The sequence below is a fragment of the Primulina eburnea genome, chromosome 14 (genome assembly GCF_022965805.1).
Source record: "Primulina eburnea isolate SZY01 chromosome 14, ASM2296580v1, whole genome shotgun sequence".
Lineage (NCBI taxonomy): Eukaryota > Viridiplantae > Streptophyta > Magnoliopsida > Lamiales > Gesneriaceae > Primulina > Primulina eburnea.
In genome coordinates, this window is record NC_133114.1 from 29,861,585 (window position 1) to 29,880,084 (window position 18,500).

At 35.8% G+C, this 18,500-nt stretch overlaps 3 protein-coding genes across 5 annotated transcripts; 1 reads left to right on the forward strand and 2 right to left on the reverse strand.

Moving 5' to 3' along the window:
* Nucleotides 1–974: 974 nt before the first annotated feature.
* Nucleotides 975–4,236, reverse strand: LOC140812491 (pyruvate dehydrogenase E1 component subunit beta-like). The gene is made up of 4 exons (XM_073170767.1): nucleotides 3,896–4,236; nucleotides 3,509–3,591; nucleotides 3,373–3,413; nucleotides 975–2,249 (listed from the first exon to the last, which is right to left on the reverse strand). Exons 1-4 carry the CDS (start codon nucleotides 3,984–3,986, stop codon nucleotides 1,277–1,279), a joined length of 1,188 nt encoding a protein of 395 aa, XP_073026868.1. The 5' UTR covers nucleotides 3,987–4,236; the 3' UTR covers nucleotides 975–1,276.
* A 925-nt stretch (nucleotides 4,237–5,161) lies between these two features.
* LOC140811637 (glycolate oxidase) lies at nucleotides 5,162–8,903 on the reverse strand. Of its 2 annotated transcripts, XM_073169653.1 has the most exons (12): nucleotides 8,762–8,903; nucleotides 7,949–8,117; nucleotides 7,694–7,818; nucleotides 7,254–7,300; nucleotides 6,788–6,865; nucleotides 6,580–6,704; nucleotides 6,418–6,484; nucleotides 6,266–6,328; nucleotides 5,983–6,052; nucleotides 5,803–5,903; nucleotides 5,634–5,738; nucleotides 5,162–5,531 (listed from the first exon to the last, which is right to left on the reverse strand). In XM_073169653.1, the coding sequence occupies exons 2-12, from the start codon at nucleotides 8,086–8,088 to the stop codon at nucleotides 5,340–5,342; spliced, it is 1,113 nt and encodes a 370-aa protein (XP_073025754.1). In that variant the 5' UTR covers nucleotides 8,089–8,117; nucleotides 8,762–8,903; the 3' UTR covers nucleotides 5,162–5,339. The 2 variants fall into 2 exon arrangements, with proteins under 2 accessions (XP_073025754.1, XP_073025753.1); XM_073169652.1 differs by lacking the exon at nucleotides 8,762–8,903 and having other exon boundaries at nucleotides 7,949–8,126.
* Nucleotides 8,904–12,639: 3,736 nt separating this feature from the next.
* Nucleotides 12,640–18,060, forward strand: LOC140811069 (uncharacterized). 2 transcript variants are annotated; one of them, XR_012113437.1, is made up of 4 exons: nucleotides 12,640–17,194; nucleotides 17,292–17,419; nucleotides 17,545–17,675; nucleotides 17,753–18,060. XR_012113437.1 is itself a non-coding variant. In XM_073168943.1 (3 exons), the coding sequence occupies exons 1-2, from the start codon at nucleotides 14,281–14,283 to the stop codon at nucleotides 17,672–17,674; spliced, it is 3,297 nt and encodes a 1,098-aa protein (XP_073025044.1). In that variant the 5' UTR covers nucleotides 12,642–14,280; the 3' UTR covers nucleotide 17,675; nucleotides 17,753–18,060. The 2 variants fall into 2 exon arrangements, 1 of the variants encoding a protein (XP_073025044.1); XM_073168943.1 differs by having other exon boundaries at nucleotides 12,642–17,194; nucleotides 17,292–17,675.
* The last annotated feature ends 440 nt before the right edge of the window (nucleotides 18,061–18,500 follow it).

Genomic DNA, 18,500 nt, shown 5'->3' on the forward strand with positions numbered 1-18,500 from the left:
ATTCGAAAGCATAAAATGAAAAAAAAAAAATCGAAGATATAAATTCCATATGGATATAAAATTTTTGAGGTGAAAGTAGTTGTTTTTTTATTTGAGTAGGCTTCAAAGAATGAAGAAAAATCTCGAGAAAATAATATCATGAAGTCGTGAAAAATAGCATATAGACATCTTTACTTGACGTCATTGCTTGAGTCACCCACGTGATATTGAGCAAAGAAGTATATAAATTTTTATTATATTATTATATTTATTTTATAGATACATAGTGTCAGATAAAAAAAATTAAAATTTATTGACGCTTTTATACTAGGTAAACGTAGAATCTCCATCGACCAGAGACTATATCCTTCTGCTATAATTCTCTGGTCGAAGGAATGATTACTCCATTTTCTTCTTTTTTAATATCACATGTATTATATTATATTATGCAGTTACTATATTAATTTTGATTATTTGAAAATTTTTCCAAACTAATATTCAAATATCATTATGTAAATAATATATTTAAGATAAATTAACTGCAAGTATTTGATGAGTGAATATAGAGATGACAACTTTCTCCATGAGTTTGAAACCTACTGAGAAAATCTGAAAAAAGAACGAGGATCTCTGATTTTCTCGGGTTCGGGTTAGAGATATATATGAGATTACTGTCTTCATTCTCGAACCCGTCCCGAAAATAATAAAATAATAACAAGTTTTAGTTCGGAAAATTCCCGAACCCGTCCTCATTTTACCCCATTAATATTTTTCAAACGTGGATGAGGACAAGGATGAGGATTGAGGTGAATATGGAGGTAAAGATAGAATTCGAGAACGGAGATGGAGATGGCAAATACGTCCCGTCCCATCTCATTGTCATCCCTAAGAGAGGAGAATTATTTTAGAACCTGAAATATTTTTGTGCCAAGTATGTTGACTAATAAAATGATATCGGGTCCATTAGGGCCCAAGAAGTAGCTGAACACTGCACATTTTACTATCATAGAGAGAAGAAATCAAGAGCAAAAGAAAAATAATAAAAACATTGAATTCGAACCACAATACATATACCTCCTCCCGTCAATACTATGATGCTATCCATATTCGAGATACCGAAGAACCAAAACAAATGCAACGACAGCAAAATTGGTTAACTCAGGCACCAAAGATTTGAAAGAAAAAGTGCATGACGACGCTGATAGTAAGCGAATATCGCTGAGAAAACAACAATAACCAACATGGTGAAGATTGAAACTAAATCTTGACAGGAACTCACCACTACTGCAGCAAAAAGCTACTGACAAAGCTGCTCAACTGCAGTTACAATCTGCGGCGGTTGAACCACGGTCCATTCCTCCAAAGTGCCAGCATAAGGAGTGGGTACATCCTGTGAGGAAAGGCAAACGATTGGGGCATCCAAATAATCATGGAAATTCTCATTTATAGCTGCAGTAAGGCTGGCCCCGATACCACCTGTCCTCATGCATTCCTCAACTATAAGCACTCGGTGGGTTTTCTTCACAGAGTTCCCAATGGTGTAGAGATCAAAGGGTTTCAACGACCTTATGTCAATCACTTCAGGATCATACCCTTTGTTGACAAGAGTCTTCGCTGCTTGCATCACATGGTATCTCATCCGAGAGTATGTTAAGATCGTAACATGCTCACCGGGTCTCACCAGTTCAGCCTCTTCCAGTGAAAGCACGTATTCTTCGTCCGGAATTCTCTCCTTCAGGTTGTAAAGAAGCACGTGTTCGAACAGGACCACAGGGTTCTCACTACGAATGGCAGCTTTCATAAGACCTTTGGCGTTGTATGGGGTTGAACAGGCAACCATCTGTATTCCAGGAATTGACTGGAAATAGGACTCAAGCCTCTGTGAGTGCTCTGCCCCAAGTTGGCGCCCAACACCTCCTGGTCCACGAATCACAGTTGGAATTGTGAACTGCCCACCTGAAGTATAGTGAAGCATGCCACAGTTGTCGGATATTTGGTTGAAGGCCAATAGAAGAAATCCCATGTTCATGCCTTCAACAACTGGTCTCAGGCCTGTCATGGCTGCTCCAACAGCCATGCCTGTGAAAGAATTCTCAGCGATTGGTGTATCAAGAACCCTCAGATCTCCAAATTTCTCAGCAAGGTCCTTGGTGACCTTATAAGAACCTCCATAATGGCCCACGTCTTCACCCATGACACAAACTCGAGGATCTCTTTCCATTTCTTCCATTAGTCCTTCTCTAAGAGCTTCAAACAGCAGAAGTTCATGCCTGAACACGTAAAGATATTGGATCAATGAAATATTAATATTGAAACATAGATGACCTGCCGAATTTTTTACATGACATACACTCAGTTTTATGTTATTTGAAATTTTCTTCGCACAATGATTTGGTATATAACATCAACTAATATCATAGGGCTATCATATATCAAGAATTCCAACAGAAAATATTTTATGTTCATAGAAATTTTCTTCCCACGATGCTTTTGTATATAACATCCACGAATATCATAGAGCAATCGTATATCAAGAATTCCAACAGAATATATGAGACACATATGATAGTTAAACATCCCAACCACATCACTGCTACCTTCAAGCCAGACCAAAACAGTTCCTCTCCTTTCCAAGGAGAATTAAGGTCAACTACAAGTTCAGCTAGCTTCATGTGTAAACCCGTAAATGAGGTATCAATCCACGTTTGGCTCTGATGTATCATCGTGCGTCCTCGAAGAAAGCTCTGAGTTTCTTTTTTCATGAAAGAATAACAGAAGCGCATACCCATACAGGCTTGATTAATTTCAATTTTCCCATTGTTTTACTTACTGTTAATAAATTTGGAAATTTTCAATTATACATAACTTTTTTGAATGACTTTCTATTTTTCTTTAGACACTTTAATTATGAACATAAGGATTAAGGACTTTATATTGATGTGTTTTGCATGTGTTCTTTTTCTCAGTGTTTTGCATGCTCCGGGGATAATTCAAAAAACAATTTTTTAAGATTTTAAAACTGTCTTCCTAGAATGACATCCACGTTTAACTTTTATCAACTCCCCAGGTATCATAAAAGTCACTCAACCGTTCAGGAAAAATAAAGGGGATGGACATAATAAAATCAGACAGTTCTCCATAATTTTATAGCAATGCAAAGCCAAATGTCCAAAACCAATCATACTATACGAGTCAGAAGAAAAAAAAATGAAAGATGGTAAATCTCTTCCAGAAATAAACAACTGATATAGCTAAACCAACACAAAAATACATTGGTTACCAAACCATTAAAGCCTCATCAGCAAATAAACAAGGATATACTTCCTACAGCGAGCAAACAAGGATAAACCCAAAAAAGAACTGAGAATCAAAGTTTAATATCCATAGATTTACCCAGTTTTTGAAGCTGCTGACGCAGCATTTTCCGCCGGTGCCTGAGACCCAAAAACAATAAACAAAGTTAATGACAAATTTCGGTAAGCAACAGCCACAGAAATTTCATTATAAGATGGTGTGACAGCACACTGACCGCAACTGCTTTAGCAGTGATTTTTCCTGCCTTGCGGGTTCCCAGAATCCAACCCGAGACTGAGCTTGCATCAGATCTGATAGCTAATAAAACAAATTAAAAAAATTGGGCTCCTTCAATATAACGTAGATACTGAAAAACAAGGTAGCAGGTAATATAATCATGAAATACAGTTATAGTAAAATCACGCGGGACCCAAAAGAAACTTTTAGTAAAGATCAAAAGAAATCACGAAGCCGCGGAATGAGTCAAAAAAGCTGAGTAACACATAATTTCCCGCAACAGTTGCCGTCAAAATCTAATCTTTGTAACCATTTCAACAAATTCTTGGATTTATTCAGCAGCCATGATTCAACATATTAAAAAACAAAGTCAAGAATACAACACCTGGAACATAATTTACAGACAGTTTATTGGAGAGGTCTGGGAAGGTAGCCGAGACTGATGCCATCCCACCTGATTGTAACATGACGGCCATTATTCTTGTAAGAGATGCGGGGTATATGTTTGTACGAAAGCGTGAAAGAAAGGAAAAATAAAATGGATCAGCTGGTGCGGTCGAAGAAAAAGTTCTTCTATAATAAAGAGAAAGTTGGGACGGAGATAGAGATACAGATGCGATGCGACTGGGTGGCAATGGCGATGAAACCAAAGAGGACACACCCGTTTCTTGTTCCCGATTTATTTCGCTGAGCGCGTTTAATTGGGTTAACCGTCGCACGCCAAGTAATTAACAAACTAAATCACTCTTGCATTTTTGCAACCAAACCATTTATATATATATATATATATATATATATATATATATATATATATATATATATATATATATATATATATATATATATATATATTGTTACGAATGAGATAATTTATTTAATAACTCAAAATATAGTTAAATATTAAGAAATATTTTATTAGGATTTGATAGTTGTAGATTGTTATATAAATTTATTAAAATAGATTTTTATTAAATAAAATGAAAATTTATTAATTTGAGAAGATATGCATATTTGGTTTATAAAAAACATCAAAGCTAATTATTTTAAATCAGCTTCGATTTTAATAATATAAATAGATATTTCAATTTGAATGATTCAACTAATAATATTGCTATAATTGTTACGATTCAAATTTTTTTGTTAAATTCAATTGTACTAGTTTATTATGAATTCTACTTTCTCACTTTTTTATTCTATGAAACAATAACGTACATCACAAAAGAAAATTACCAAAATTCATCTTTTAAAACGACTATAATCACTGAAGTTTATCTTTTCGATCCAATTATACAATGAAATAATGATAGATTAAAAAATATAATTTAAGTCTTAATGTATGAAAATAATACACCGATAACCGAGCAAGTTGACATGATAATGTTAGGAGAATCAATCACGGTGAGGTAAAAAAAAAAAAGACAAAAGTTTGTGTGACACATTCTCACAGGTCATATTTTGTGAGACATGGATCTTATTTGGGTTATCCATGAAAAAATATTACTTTTTATGCTAAGAGTATTATTTTTTATTGTAAATATTGATAGGATTGAATCATCTCACATATAAAAACTCGTGAGACCGTCTCACAAGAGACCTACTAAAAAAAACTTCAAACTAGGAGAAACCAATGGTGAATAATAAGAGAAAGAAGTAGAGCAACTGTGAAAACCTTTTAGTAGAAATAAATCAATCCATAGTTCATTAAGTACATTACTTTCAGTATTTATGCAAAATGAGCAATCCAAGTGGGGCCCTTGAAAACATATAGTATGATGAAATATTAAACTGCCACTGGGGAGAAGCAGTTGCCCAAATATGGAGCCACAGTTCTACAACCTGGGAGCTAGAAGAGCACGAGGGGCATCCCACTCCGTGGCGATGTGATTACGGGTTATCTCACTGAGTGAACGACAACCAGACAAAGCCATAGTCAGTTCAAACTCATCACGCAGCATTTGGAGCGCTTTTCTAACACCGGCTTCTCCATCAGCTGCCAGCGCAAAAACTACAGGTCGACCAATCTGAGACGAGCCCAGAAAAATATCTTAGAATCATACAAAGACACTTTTGAGATTAAGCCAAGAAAGTTCATATTCTTGGTTTTTGTTGATTGTGCTACTTACAAAGATGCCAGAGGCTCCCAATGCCAAGGCCTTGAAGACGTCTGTTCCACGCCTAACGCCTCCATCCAAGAAAACTGGCAACCGTCCTTGTGCGGCTTTCACGACCTGAAAATGCAACAGATGATTAGGAAAACATAGATGGGTCATGAGGCCTCGTAAAACAGCATACCTCTTCCAGAGCCATGATAGTGGAAGGGACGTAATCAAGTTGGCGAGCACCATGATTGGATACGATAATACCAGCTGCTCCACTCTGAATTGCGATCCTTGCTGTAAATTGAGAGTAAGAAAATTTTGTTATGAGTGAGTATTTGATGAAGAGAATGATCAAGATTTCAAAGTTTCTTACTGTCCTCAGCAGTGAGTACACCCTTAACCAGGATAGGCAACGAGGTAATGGTTTGTAGCCACTTCACATCCTGTCAATATTCAAAGGGGAAGCAAGCCTATTATCTGTGTTTGTTCAAAGTTGAACGATGCAAATCCGAGCTCTGTAAATGTGCTAAAAACTAGAACTGTTACAAACAGGAAAACTACTTATTCAAATGCCATGTTTCGAGTCTTTTGACTATAACTCGAGCTATGCATCCCACCAGGATTTTAGGACAAGGATCGATAGTAATCTAGCTTACCTTCCAGCTCAAAGATCGATCAATTTGGCCAGCAACATATGAAGCTAAACCAGAGTCATCAGACTACACCACAGAATGAGAGCTGACGTCAACACTTAAAACTCATCAATAAAGCATGTGGGCTAGCAAAACAATGCCATTGTGCCACTTACTTTGTCCATCTTCCCAAGATCCAGACCTTCGAAATTCTTCAATGTCAGAAAAGGTGGCAAAGTAAATCTGTATAACATAGAAAAATAAAGATTCTTGTGAGACACCAAAGCTCATAGCCTTTATGCTTCTGTTTATTATCATGTTCAAGTTAAAGCTCCAACCTGTTCTTAATATCAGATTCTCTGCGTCCCAATCTTGGAGTATCCACCGTAAGTGCTATGGCCTTAAAACCTGCCCTTTCTGCTCTTCGCACCAGTTGAGCCACAACATTCCTGTCCTTATAGACCTGAAAGCAAAAGTAGTATGTAACTATGTATAACTCATATGAAAGCGGATTGGGGAAATCTTGAATTGCAAGTTAAAACTTACATAGAGCTGAAAGAATCTTATGCCGGGTCCGGTTGAAGCAACTTCTTCAACACTGGAAGTGGCCCATGAAGACAACGTCTGAAATAAAAATCATGATGCACAAGTTAATCACATATTTTCTTATATATAAAAAACAAAAAATTGGTGTGCATGGGGAAACATATATCTTTGCCAACTGTTCAAATTACTCTCACATGGTATTATCAGGGATTGTTTCCCAAGTTTTCTGACAGAATGTGACTTTGTTTTTAAACAAAGAGCAGCATTACGGTAGTGTTTTCATGCTATTTAACCCAATTAGTATCACATTTTCGTTAAAAGTGCGTCATGCCTGAGGTTCTAAAGAATGTTTCTCAAGTTTATAGGATTTAAAAATCATGTTTGAACACAATATCGTCATGTCCTGCTGTGCAGAAAACAGTCGTAGAAAATTTCGATAGAACTTGATGCGAGAGAGAAATCAAACCATGATTGTTCCAGCTGATGATGCAGCTCTAGCGGTTGCGTACTCTCCTGCATAATGAATAACCATGCTATCAGCACCATTCACAGCTAAATGAAGGTACATACATGGGAAATGCGGTTGAGCTAGCACCTAATCCGTGTAAATGCCAACAAGATGGTGATAATCAGGATTCAGAAAAGTAAAATCACCCGAGCATCAAATTGGTCAAGATTGAAACAAGCTTGTGATCATCAGGATTCCGAAAAATTAAAATCACCTGAACATCAACTTGGCCAATATATCTCGTGTCTCTAGAAACACCTCGTTCATGAACAAGTTAAAGGCAAAATGAAAAATCTTTGAATCACATACCTCCAAGTACTTTCCATAATGAATTGTCTATTATATGCAAGAAATTACTACAATCAGGATTGATCATAATTCCAGTACATAATGCTTACCTTCAGGGTGAGCCATTTTTTGCATAGCAGTTGGGGCAATCATGATGGGCATTGAAATCTTGAAGCCCAAAACAGTGGTAGCCATGTCAATCTTGGATACATCAATGAGAATTCGGGGCCGGAACCTGTATTTAGGTTAATGGTGTCTCATACAGGAAATTACCATCTCACTAAAAGCAAATAAAAAAGAAAGAACAAAAAAACTCGAAAGTTGGTCGTATATGGCCCTTTCATAGGTGATATGAAGCAACATACAGAATTCTTGAGAAGGCATTTCTGTTCTCAGCCAGAGTCCACTGGTCCTCGGCACCTGATGCATAGTAGTCGTACACCATTTTCGGCAACTTTTGCTTGGCAATAGCCTGATATTCGGTTACATTTGTTATCTCTTCCATCTCGGTGTATGATGAATGTCACAGGTCCCCTTCAAGATATTGATCAAAAAATGGAAACCAAATACATATCAGATCATCGATATTGTGTCCGTTTTTATTATAGTGATTAAAATCTTCTCCCTGGCTTCCTCGTGACCGTCAAAAGCCGCAAAAAATGTACATGCAAACAGGATTTGTTCTTGAAAATTCATAAGCCTCATTGCGGCAAAAAAATGTACAAGCAACCAGAATTTGTTCTTGAAAATTCATAAGCCTCATTGTGTCTAATAAGGCATAAATTTACTACTCAAGCATCTGAAAACTGTGATATCTCACATCTCAATTAACTGGTTAAAGTGGCAAGCATCTCTTATCAGTCATGATTGCCAAAAACAACGACGCAGGCACCGATTTTTAAAGTGGAATTGCTCGAGTCAAACAAGAAACTGGCAATGGTAATTACACCAAGCTCAATCCAGACAAGAACCCCCGATGTTCACATGAGATAAATAACTTAATCCGACAAGAATAAATTCTTGAACTTATAAATCTCCAAAACCAGAACTTAAACAAAATAGAACACTAATCACTTTCCAAGAAAGAACCATTTCAGCAAAAACCCACAAGTCGAAATAGAAACATTCTGTAAATGAAAGAAGAGAGAAATAGAGGGGAAAGATAAGCAGAAACAAACCTCGAGACACAACAGTAATGAGATGAGTGACTGCAAGGTAACCAAATAAGGGAACTCTAGCACAGGAGTACTAGATAAGCTTGAAAGAGAACCAAGGAAAACACCGATAAATAATTATATATAATTCACGAGAATTTTAGATAATATGACGATGAAGACAAATTGGGTGAGGTTCATAGAAGGAGTGGCACAAAATTGAGGATGAGTATTTGGAGGTACGAATTCGAAACCAAATCCTGTCAGGGCAAATTTCTGCCACACGCTTCGTTTGTGCTTCACAGTCTCTCTTCGTAATCTTCCCTCTTTGTACTCATTTTTTTCAACTCATTCATGATCCATATACACGTATATATGTATAAAAATTAAATTCATACCAAGTACCAGTTTTTGGTAATATGTCAATAATTATGATGCATGATGAGTTTGAGCATCTCTTTACGTGTCACGACCTCTGAATTTTTTTAAAATATCAACTCTGACTTCTTCTTATGACATGCCATCTTGGACTACAGGGCACTGGAAGAATTAACTAGTGTCCAAGATCAGAAACAAAGAAAAATCACATGAACAGGAAACATCAACGATTTTGGAACATGTAAACTAGGAAATCTGGAAAGTTACGAAATCGTGAACTCCTAGGATGAGCGCATTCAATCTCCAAGCAAATACACGCGAAACTGGCCTTTGCGTTGCAGCCTAGCAGGAACCAGAGTAGGCGACGCAGTTGAAAACTACCAACTTTGAGTGGCAGGTCGCCTTGTATCATTCGCAACAATATGCCATTTCTGGCGCAAAGGAACATCCTCCAAGGTTACAAAAAATTACGAATCTATGCATGTAGTCGCAATTGTCATCCATGCCAAAAGCACGAAATAGAGATTTGTTATATTTAAATTTCGTATAAATTCAGACATCGACATCAAATAGCTTACGAGACGATTGGACGGCTCAAGGGAACACAAATACAAATGTGATTCAATTTTATTTGCAGAGAGATAATTCCATCAAGTTGACTAGCCACCACCAACTTCAAAGCATCCACGAAAAAATGAACAAAATCTCACTTGAATAAAAGTACAAGTACCTGAGCAACTTGATTGGAAGAAATTGAAAGTCACAATCAAAATATCAACGAAACCTAGGCGGAAGCTCGAAGGAACAGTAAATATTTGACTTACCAATAAACTTTACGAAAATTTAACCTAATTCATAATTAAAATATATAATAATCCTATTTTTTTTAATTTTTTTACTTGGGCTGGAGCCCACCTCAGTCTTTGGGTGGCTCAGGCCCTGCCACTAAGTACCAAATTAGCTTCCTTTGTTTATTAATTTATTGGGCTTCAGTCAGTACATGCACAAAAGATAGAGATTAAATATAAAAAAATGGTCGCAGTATAGTTTACGTTTGCATCTTTCACTAATCAAGCTACGCAATGCGAAAACAGCTTGTGTTTTATCGAACCTTTCTGCTTTCTAGTTAGTGTTCCGGTTGCAAAACAATTTCCAAATTGAACAAAAGATCTTCTTCGAGAATCATTTACAAGTGTAACATGGCATTGGATTCGTGGAAAAGCTCCAATTCAGATTTTACTACGTGCAAATGAACTCACGAGAAAGAATGTTGGAGATTCAGTTTTGGCCTTTGGGGGATGATGATGCATGTAACGAAGGAGTGTTTAATTTACCGTCGTTAAATAGGTTTGGCAAGCATATTGTTTTGTCAACATGATTTCTGCTGCGAAAGGCCAATGTCTGGTGGGTTTGTGTAGAGACGACATCGAAAGTGTTTTATGATTAATAGGGGATTTGAAGCTTAATGGTTTTTATGGGGTTTTAACAAATTTTTATGAAGAAAACACGAGGATGGTTCTTTCAATTAAAACCATGCCACACAGCACAGGAGTGCAAAAAACAATAGACCATGGAGTGCTCCTTAATTAGCTTCGTTCTACGAATATGGTCGTGCTTAAGCGAATCATAGTTATAACATTCTCTTATGCGAGCAGTCGAGGACGTAGCCAGGAAATAATTCGAGACTGGGCTGAATGCTAGTTGCGACGGACAGATATCTAAGCACGGCTCTTCCAAACACCGTCGCCGATCAGATCGGCGATGGTTTGTACGTAACCGTCGCTATATAGCGACGGTTCGAACTAAGCCGTTGTAATTTTAGCGACGGATGTTGTAAAACCGTCGCTAAGCCATCCGTTTTTTTTTTTTTTTGTAGTGTGGAAAATTCAAAAATTTTAGCGACGGATGTAGTAAAACCGTCGCTAATCCATCCATATTTTTTAGTAGGCCCAAAAATCTAGCCTTTGGTCAAAATAGCTAATATTGTTTGTTTTATATAATGATTTATTATATGTATATCATAGTCCTTTCGTAATCTCATGTCACGAGTTAAATAATACTTTATCAGTATATTTAACATAGATCACACTAACTACTTTTAATATCTTGATTTAACATTTTTTAAATACATAAAATATGCTTAAAATTATAAAAATACTCAATTTTTATTTAATTAAAAAATATAAAAGAATTATTTTAGTAAATTTATAACATATATAATATATAACTAATAAATCTTACCCCCAATTTTTTTAAAAAAATTAGTTAATTTTTTTATCTATATTTAATTAAAAATATTTTAATTATAAATCTTATATATTTTAATTATTTTTTTATCTATATTTTAATTATAAATCTTATATATTTTAATTATTTTTTTTATCTATATTTTAATTATAAATCTTATATATCATGTCACTTTTAAAAATATATATAAAAAATTATTAATTTAAAAATAACATAAAATTATTTATTGATTAAATTATCAATAAATCTCCAAAAATATTGTTGTATTTGTGTTTAGTCTATGTTAGACAAAATATTCTTACAGTATCTGATTCACAGAAAAATTATTTTTTCACTGGTCCCCAATTGTTTTCTCGTATAAGATTTTGTACAAAATATTAAAAATTTGATATTAATATATGATATTTGAGTACAAAAAATTTCATATCTGACATAAATATATGATTTTTGAGTATTTGAACATGTATAACAATATAAATATTGATGCCAAGTCTTTTTTTTGATGAAAATTAATACAAGATATTGAATATATGATGCTAATATATGATATTCCAGCACATAAACAAGTGTATCAAGCGTTGATATTAACATAGTTGTTCCAATTTATACTCAATCTTTAATCTTTTGTATACATAAAATAATTAATTCTCAAATATCATAAAATAGTTCCAGACTTGTAATATTTTATACCAAATTTCATCTGAAAAACCATAAGTGAATCCATACAAAAATATATATATTTTTTGTGAATACATAACATAATTTTTTTTCTTCATATTATTGGAACTAAATACAAATATAACTGTATTGGTGAGATTTAAAAACAAGTTTTCCCAAAATTATTCGAGTGACGAGGGCACCAGTGCACCACAACACTATAAATGAGATTAAACAATGATTTTTTTTAAAAAAAAGAAGATTAAACAATAATTTGAATATATATTTTGGTGTTATATGGCAATTGAAACATGTACCACAGTCGATATCGAGCTGACAGGCGGGCCTGACCATCGTCCACAGTTTGGGAAGACGAGCACACCGCGACCTTAGGAGCGAGCGGACATAATGCGCGGAATAAGCTTAGAGAGTGAACTTTGAAGAGAAGATACCTTTTAGTCTCTGTTTTCAGCAGGGATCGGATTCTCCTAGAAAATGGCATGGATGCAACTTTACCAGATGTTCACATTCGGGTTTATTGTAGTGTTTTTGTTGGCCAAGTCCTCCTTTCTGTATTCATATTCGTTTCGTTTCTCTTACACGGTAATTCACACTCTTGAGTCCTCAAAAAATTGCAAAATTTAGAGGATTTGTATTGTAGGAGTTGTGAATATTAGATTTTGCACGATTTGTTTTCATATCTTATTGTGAATTCAGTGAATTTTTTGCTTAATATGAAGAAATTTGATATGGGTTTTCGTCGGGAGGAAAGATATTTTTATAAGAACTCAACTGCAGAGACATTTTATAAGGCATCCAATAAAAATGCAAAGTTGCGTTTATTAGGTCTACAGTTGCATCATACTTTAGCACTTTATCATGTTATTAGCGTTGTCTCATTTCCTTATCTTTATTAGAAATTGTTAGCTTTTAGTATAAGTGTATGACAAATTCTCATCAGTCGGACGTTTGAAGTTATTGAAATGAAATAACATCAATTACTAGGTGATATTATATGATTAGCAATGAATTTTGTGTCCCAAAGTATTTAGATCGGTAGAAAAGTTGGCACATGGAGGCTGACAATATTTCTGGTGCTACAGCATTATCTAAGGTTGCCAAGCCCAATACCAAACTAAAGTCATAAAAGTGGGGAAGAAATAGAATAGATGAAATGAAAGATAACTCCAATTCATTCATCCACTAAGGAGAGCCACCTACTCTTAGTCTACCTGTAAATCATCACATTTTGTGCCATTTATTATCAGCAGCTTCAAAAAGCAAAGAAAACAACAAAATAAGAGAGAGCCCATCTAGAAAAAGAGAATGAAAGTGCACAATTTATTCAGTCAAATTTTATCTCCTACTATTAGGTACAGAAACAACGGCAAAGATTGTAATCCTAGTATTCCCAAGTCCCATCTCCATCCCTGCCTACAATTGACACATACATAATATAAAGCAACAGATATTTTTCCCCATCACATATTGCATCCAATAATAGAGAGAAATGATGATCTTGAGAACAAGAAAAAGGAGGAAAAAAGAAGAAAATGGTTGTGGAGTTTCAGAGTACAGCACTAAGAATTGATCACATGCAGCACATAACTCAATTTCACTGAGATCACTACTGTAAAGTTATGGTTGACTCTTTCATTGTGTGCCCTTGTTTTGGATTGTGACCTTCACGGTTCATTTCCAGCTTCTTGCCTTGTCAATCAGTCACCTCCTTTTTTCACATTTTTTCTTCCCCTCTGTCAAACGATATAGCCCACGCACAAACATGACACATCCCTATCTGTGTTAGGACCTTTGTTTCCCTTTATTTTTATTTATTTAGTCTCAACATTTCTAGAATCGAGTAGGCTAGAAATAAATCCTTTTTCTCTGTATTAGTTTCTTGATCTCCTGCATGAAATTTTATCTTTAGATTTGTTGGAATCATCCCTACTTTATCAATTCTTCAGCGATCAACCTTAAGTAAGATATGATGTAATCTGGCGAAGAATTTTTGAGCAACTATTTGATTATCACTTCCAAAATTGGTTGCTATTGCCTGTGTACCTGTAAGTTATCTAGACATCCTTTTTTTTCTTCTACCTTATCTTTTTTTCTTCTTTCCATATTGAAAGGTCCCTCTTTCTAATGTATGACTGTTACACGGCCTCACGGGACTGAAAAATTAAGCTTGCTTAATGGGCTTGTATGTTTTTTGCTGATATTATTTTCTTGTTAAATTCCCTTGTATTTTTCTGTCAATAATGGGAGACCAAAAGATTTGGCATTGGACATTACTATTCTGTTGTACAATTGTTTTGGTTCAGTCATTGAATGACGAGGGAACTATTCTTTTGGAGTTCAAAAAATACCTTAGTGATCCTTATCTTAATCTTCAAAATTGGAATGCTTTGGATTCTAGTCCTTGCAATTGGACAGGTATTGGGTGTAGCTTAGATTCTAAGGTAATCTCCGTACATCTTAGTGGCCTGAATTTATCTGGGAGTTTATCTTCAAGCATTTGTCAACTCCCATTCTTGATCGAACTGAACATGTCGAAAAACTTCATATCCGGCCCAGTCCCTGATGATTTCAATTCCTTTCATAATATTAAGGTTTTAGATCTTTGCACAAATCGGTTGTATAACCCATTCCCTCTCCAACTATGCAATATTACCTCTCTTAGAATGCTCTATCTATGTGAGAATTATATGTTTGGAGAAATCCCACATGAAATTGGAAACATGTTGTCGCTTGAGGAGCTTGTGATCTATAATAACAATTTAACGGGGGTTATCCCTTCATCCATTGGCAAACTGAAAAATCTTTGGATTATTAGGGCTGGTAGAAATTTTTTATCAGGTCCCGTTCCCACTGAAATAAGTGAATGTGAGAGTTTGGCTGTGTTAGGCTTGGCTGAAAACAGGCTAGATGGTGGTTTCCCTATTGAGCTGCAAAAGCTTGAGAATCTTACCTCCTTGATTCTTTGGAACAATCTTCTTTCTGGTGAAATTCCTCCTGAGATAGGTAATTTCACTAGCTTGGAGTTACTAGCTCTGCATGGGAATAAGTTTACTGGAATTATCCCGAAAGAGATTGGGAAATTGGCTCAGTTGAAGAGACTGTACCTTTACACTAATCAGTTGAATGGAACCATTCCCCCAGAGTTATCCAATTGTTCAAATGCCGTTGAGATCGATCTTTCCGAGAACCGTTTGACGGGATTCATCCCAAAATTTTTGGGTCAGATGTCTAATCTCCGTTTACTCTATCTTTTTGAGAACTTCCTCCAAGGAAATATTCCGACCGAGTTAGGGCAGTTGAAGCAGCTGACAAAATTAGACCTGTCCATGAATAATTTAACTGGTTCAATACCTTCAGCATTGCAAAATCTCCCATTCTTGAAAGACTTTCAACTGTTTCACAATCAGCTTGGTGGCATAATTCCCCCGTTTATTGGAGCTTTTAGCAACCTCTCTGTTCTTGATCTTTCCAAGAATAATCTTGTAGGCAACATACCTGCACAAATTTGTAGGTTTCAGAAATTGTCTTTTCTTAGCCTGGGATCGAACAAGTTGTCTGGAAACGTTCCCCATGGCCTAAAAACTTGCAAGTCTCTTGAGCAGCTAATGTTGGGAGACAACTTGCTTACAGGGAGCCTTTCTGTTGAATACACGAAACTTCAGAACCTTTCTGCCCTTGAGCTGTATCATAATCGATTCTCGGGACTAATACCTTCAGAAATAGGGAATTCCAGGAATCTAGAGAGACTGCTTCTGTCACATAACCACTTTATCGGGCACATTCCTCCTGAAGTTGGAAATCTTGTCAAGCTTGCCGCCTTTAATGTTTCTTGGAACCAGCTATTTGGCAGTATACCCCAAGAGTTGGGTAACTGTGTGAAGCTCGAAAGGCTTGATCTAAGTAACAATTTCTTTATTGGATCTGTTCCAGATAAACTTGGAATGTTGGTGAAACTGGAGTTGCTGAAGTTATCTGATAATGGATTCACAGGTGCAATTCCTGCAACTTTAGGGAGCCTTGTCAGGTTAACCGAATTGCAAATGGGAGGAAACTTGTTTTCAGGGGTTATTCCTATTGAGCTAGGACGACTTACTTCTCTTCAAATTGCTCTCAATATCAGCCATAACAATCTCACTGGCTCAATTCCAAGTAGTCTGGGTGACCTGCAGATGCTTGAATCACTTTTCTTGAATGATAACCAGCTTAGTGGTGAAATTCCTAACGTGGTAGGGGGGATGCGCAGCCTCTGGATATGCAACCTTTCGAATAACAATCTAGTTGGAATGGTGCCAACAACTCTAGTATTCGAGAGGATGGACCAGAGTAATTTTATGGGAAACAAGGGGCTATGCATATTAGGTTTGAATCATTGCCATTCATTTCAAAGTTCATCAGTTCCTTCAAGATCAAGCTGGTTCAAGAAGGGTTCTTATAAAGAAAAAATAATCACCATTATCTCACTCTGCATCGGACTGATCTCGTTGATTTTCATTGTTGGAGTATGTTGGCAGATGAAACGACATAAATCTGCTTTTGCTTCACTTGAAGACCAACTGAAGAGTGATGAGTTAGGTAGCTACTACTTTCCCAAAGAAGGTTTCAATTATCATGATCTTGTCGAGGCAACAGGGAACTTTTCAGATACGGCAATTATAGGAAAAGGAGCCTGTGGAACTGTATACAGAGCAGTGATGGGAAATGATCAAGTGATTGCAGTTAAAAAGTTGAAGGCCTACGGTGAAGGAGCAAGTTCAGACAACAGTTTTCGTGCTGAAATATCAACTCTTGGGAAGATAAGGCACAAAAACATAGTGAAATTATATGGCTTTTGCTACCATCAAGATAGCAATCTTATCTTGTACGAGTACATGGCAAATGGAAGCCTCGGAGAGATACTACATGGGAATGAAATGGCATGTATGCTCGACTGGAATGCACGATACAAAATAGCTCTTGGGGCTGCTGAGGGATTATGCTATCTCCACCATGATTGTAAGCCTCAAATTATACATCGTGACATAAAATCGAACAACATCTTACTGGATGAACATTTGGAGGCACATGTTGGAGATTTTGGCTTAGCTAAGATGGTCGATTTCCCCTTGTCGAAGTCTTTATCTGCTGTAGCGGGTTCATATGGCTACATTGCTCCCGGTGAGAACTTATTCGATAAAGTTTTCTGTACATGCATGGTTAGCATTATACAAAACTAATATTCATTAACTTGAGTTACTATTTCTCCTCATTTCAGAATACGCTTACACCATGAAAGTGACAGAGAAGTGCGATATATACAGTTTTGGGGTGGTTCTATTGGAATTACTCACTGGTAAATCTCCAGTTCAACCGCTGGATCAAGGAGGCGACCTGGTAACAATGGTGAGGAGATCTCTTCAAAAACTAGAGATAGAACCTCACATATATGACCAACGAATTGATCTTAGTGCCAAAAAAACAGTCGAGGAGATGTCTCTGGTTCTGAAGATCGCTTTGTTTTGTACCAGCACGTCGCCTCTCAACAGGCCAACAATGCGAGAGGTCATTGCTATGTTGATTGATGCCAGAGAGGAAGTGAGCAATTCTCCACCTTCTCCAACATCAGAAACTCCTTTAGATAGGGAAGCTAGTTGTTGAGGTATTAGTTCGTACCCTCTTGTGGCATCTCTAAATTGCTTACTTACATACATATAACAATCAACGTCCAATTTTCAGGTCGTATTGGCTGCTTTTCTTCCTACTTTTCTTGATGGACCCATGCAGCTGGGAGCTAGCCTCCCTGATAGTAAAATGTTAGCGAGACTAATAGCATTTGTGGCTATTACTGCGATTGAAAAAGTGTCCCCAGTTAAGAAAGTGATGATATCAGATGTAACTTTTATCTTCTTTCCATGACTGACTTCATACTTGACTGCCGAGTATAGATCGTCGTAACAAGTAAGATAATTCATAGGAGTGTATCCATATAAACTATTTTCTTTATACTCTCTTCGTACTTTAATATATGATATTTCTTGTTTTCATATTAAGAATATTATTAAAATAAATAAATTTTACAAGCAATAGTTGCATATTATTTCAAGGCTTAATTAATAGAGATTTATTATTAAAAAAAGAAATAATATTAAATGTAATAACTAGATTACATATTTGGTACAAAGTATAGTTATATATTTGAGAGGAAAGAAGTGTATGTAATCAAGATTAACAATCTCATGTGATTAAACTGAGTAGACTATTGTATAGATAATCTTTCATTGTCCCCTTTTTTAAATAAACTAATTTTTTTAAGAAATTCAAGACAGCAAATATGAATTGTCTTAGTGATAATAATTTATATATAGAGTAGGTCTTTTGTGAAATTTATCTCACGAATCTTTATCTGTGAGACAGATCAATCCTACCGATATTCACAATAAAAAATAATACTCTTAGCGTAAAAAGTAATATTTTTTCATTGAAG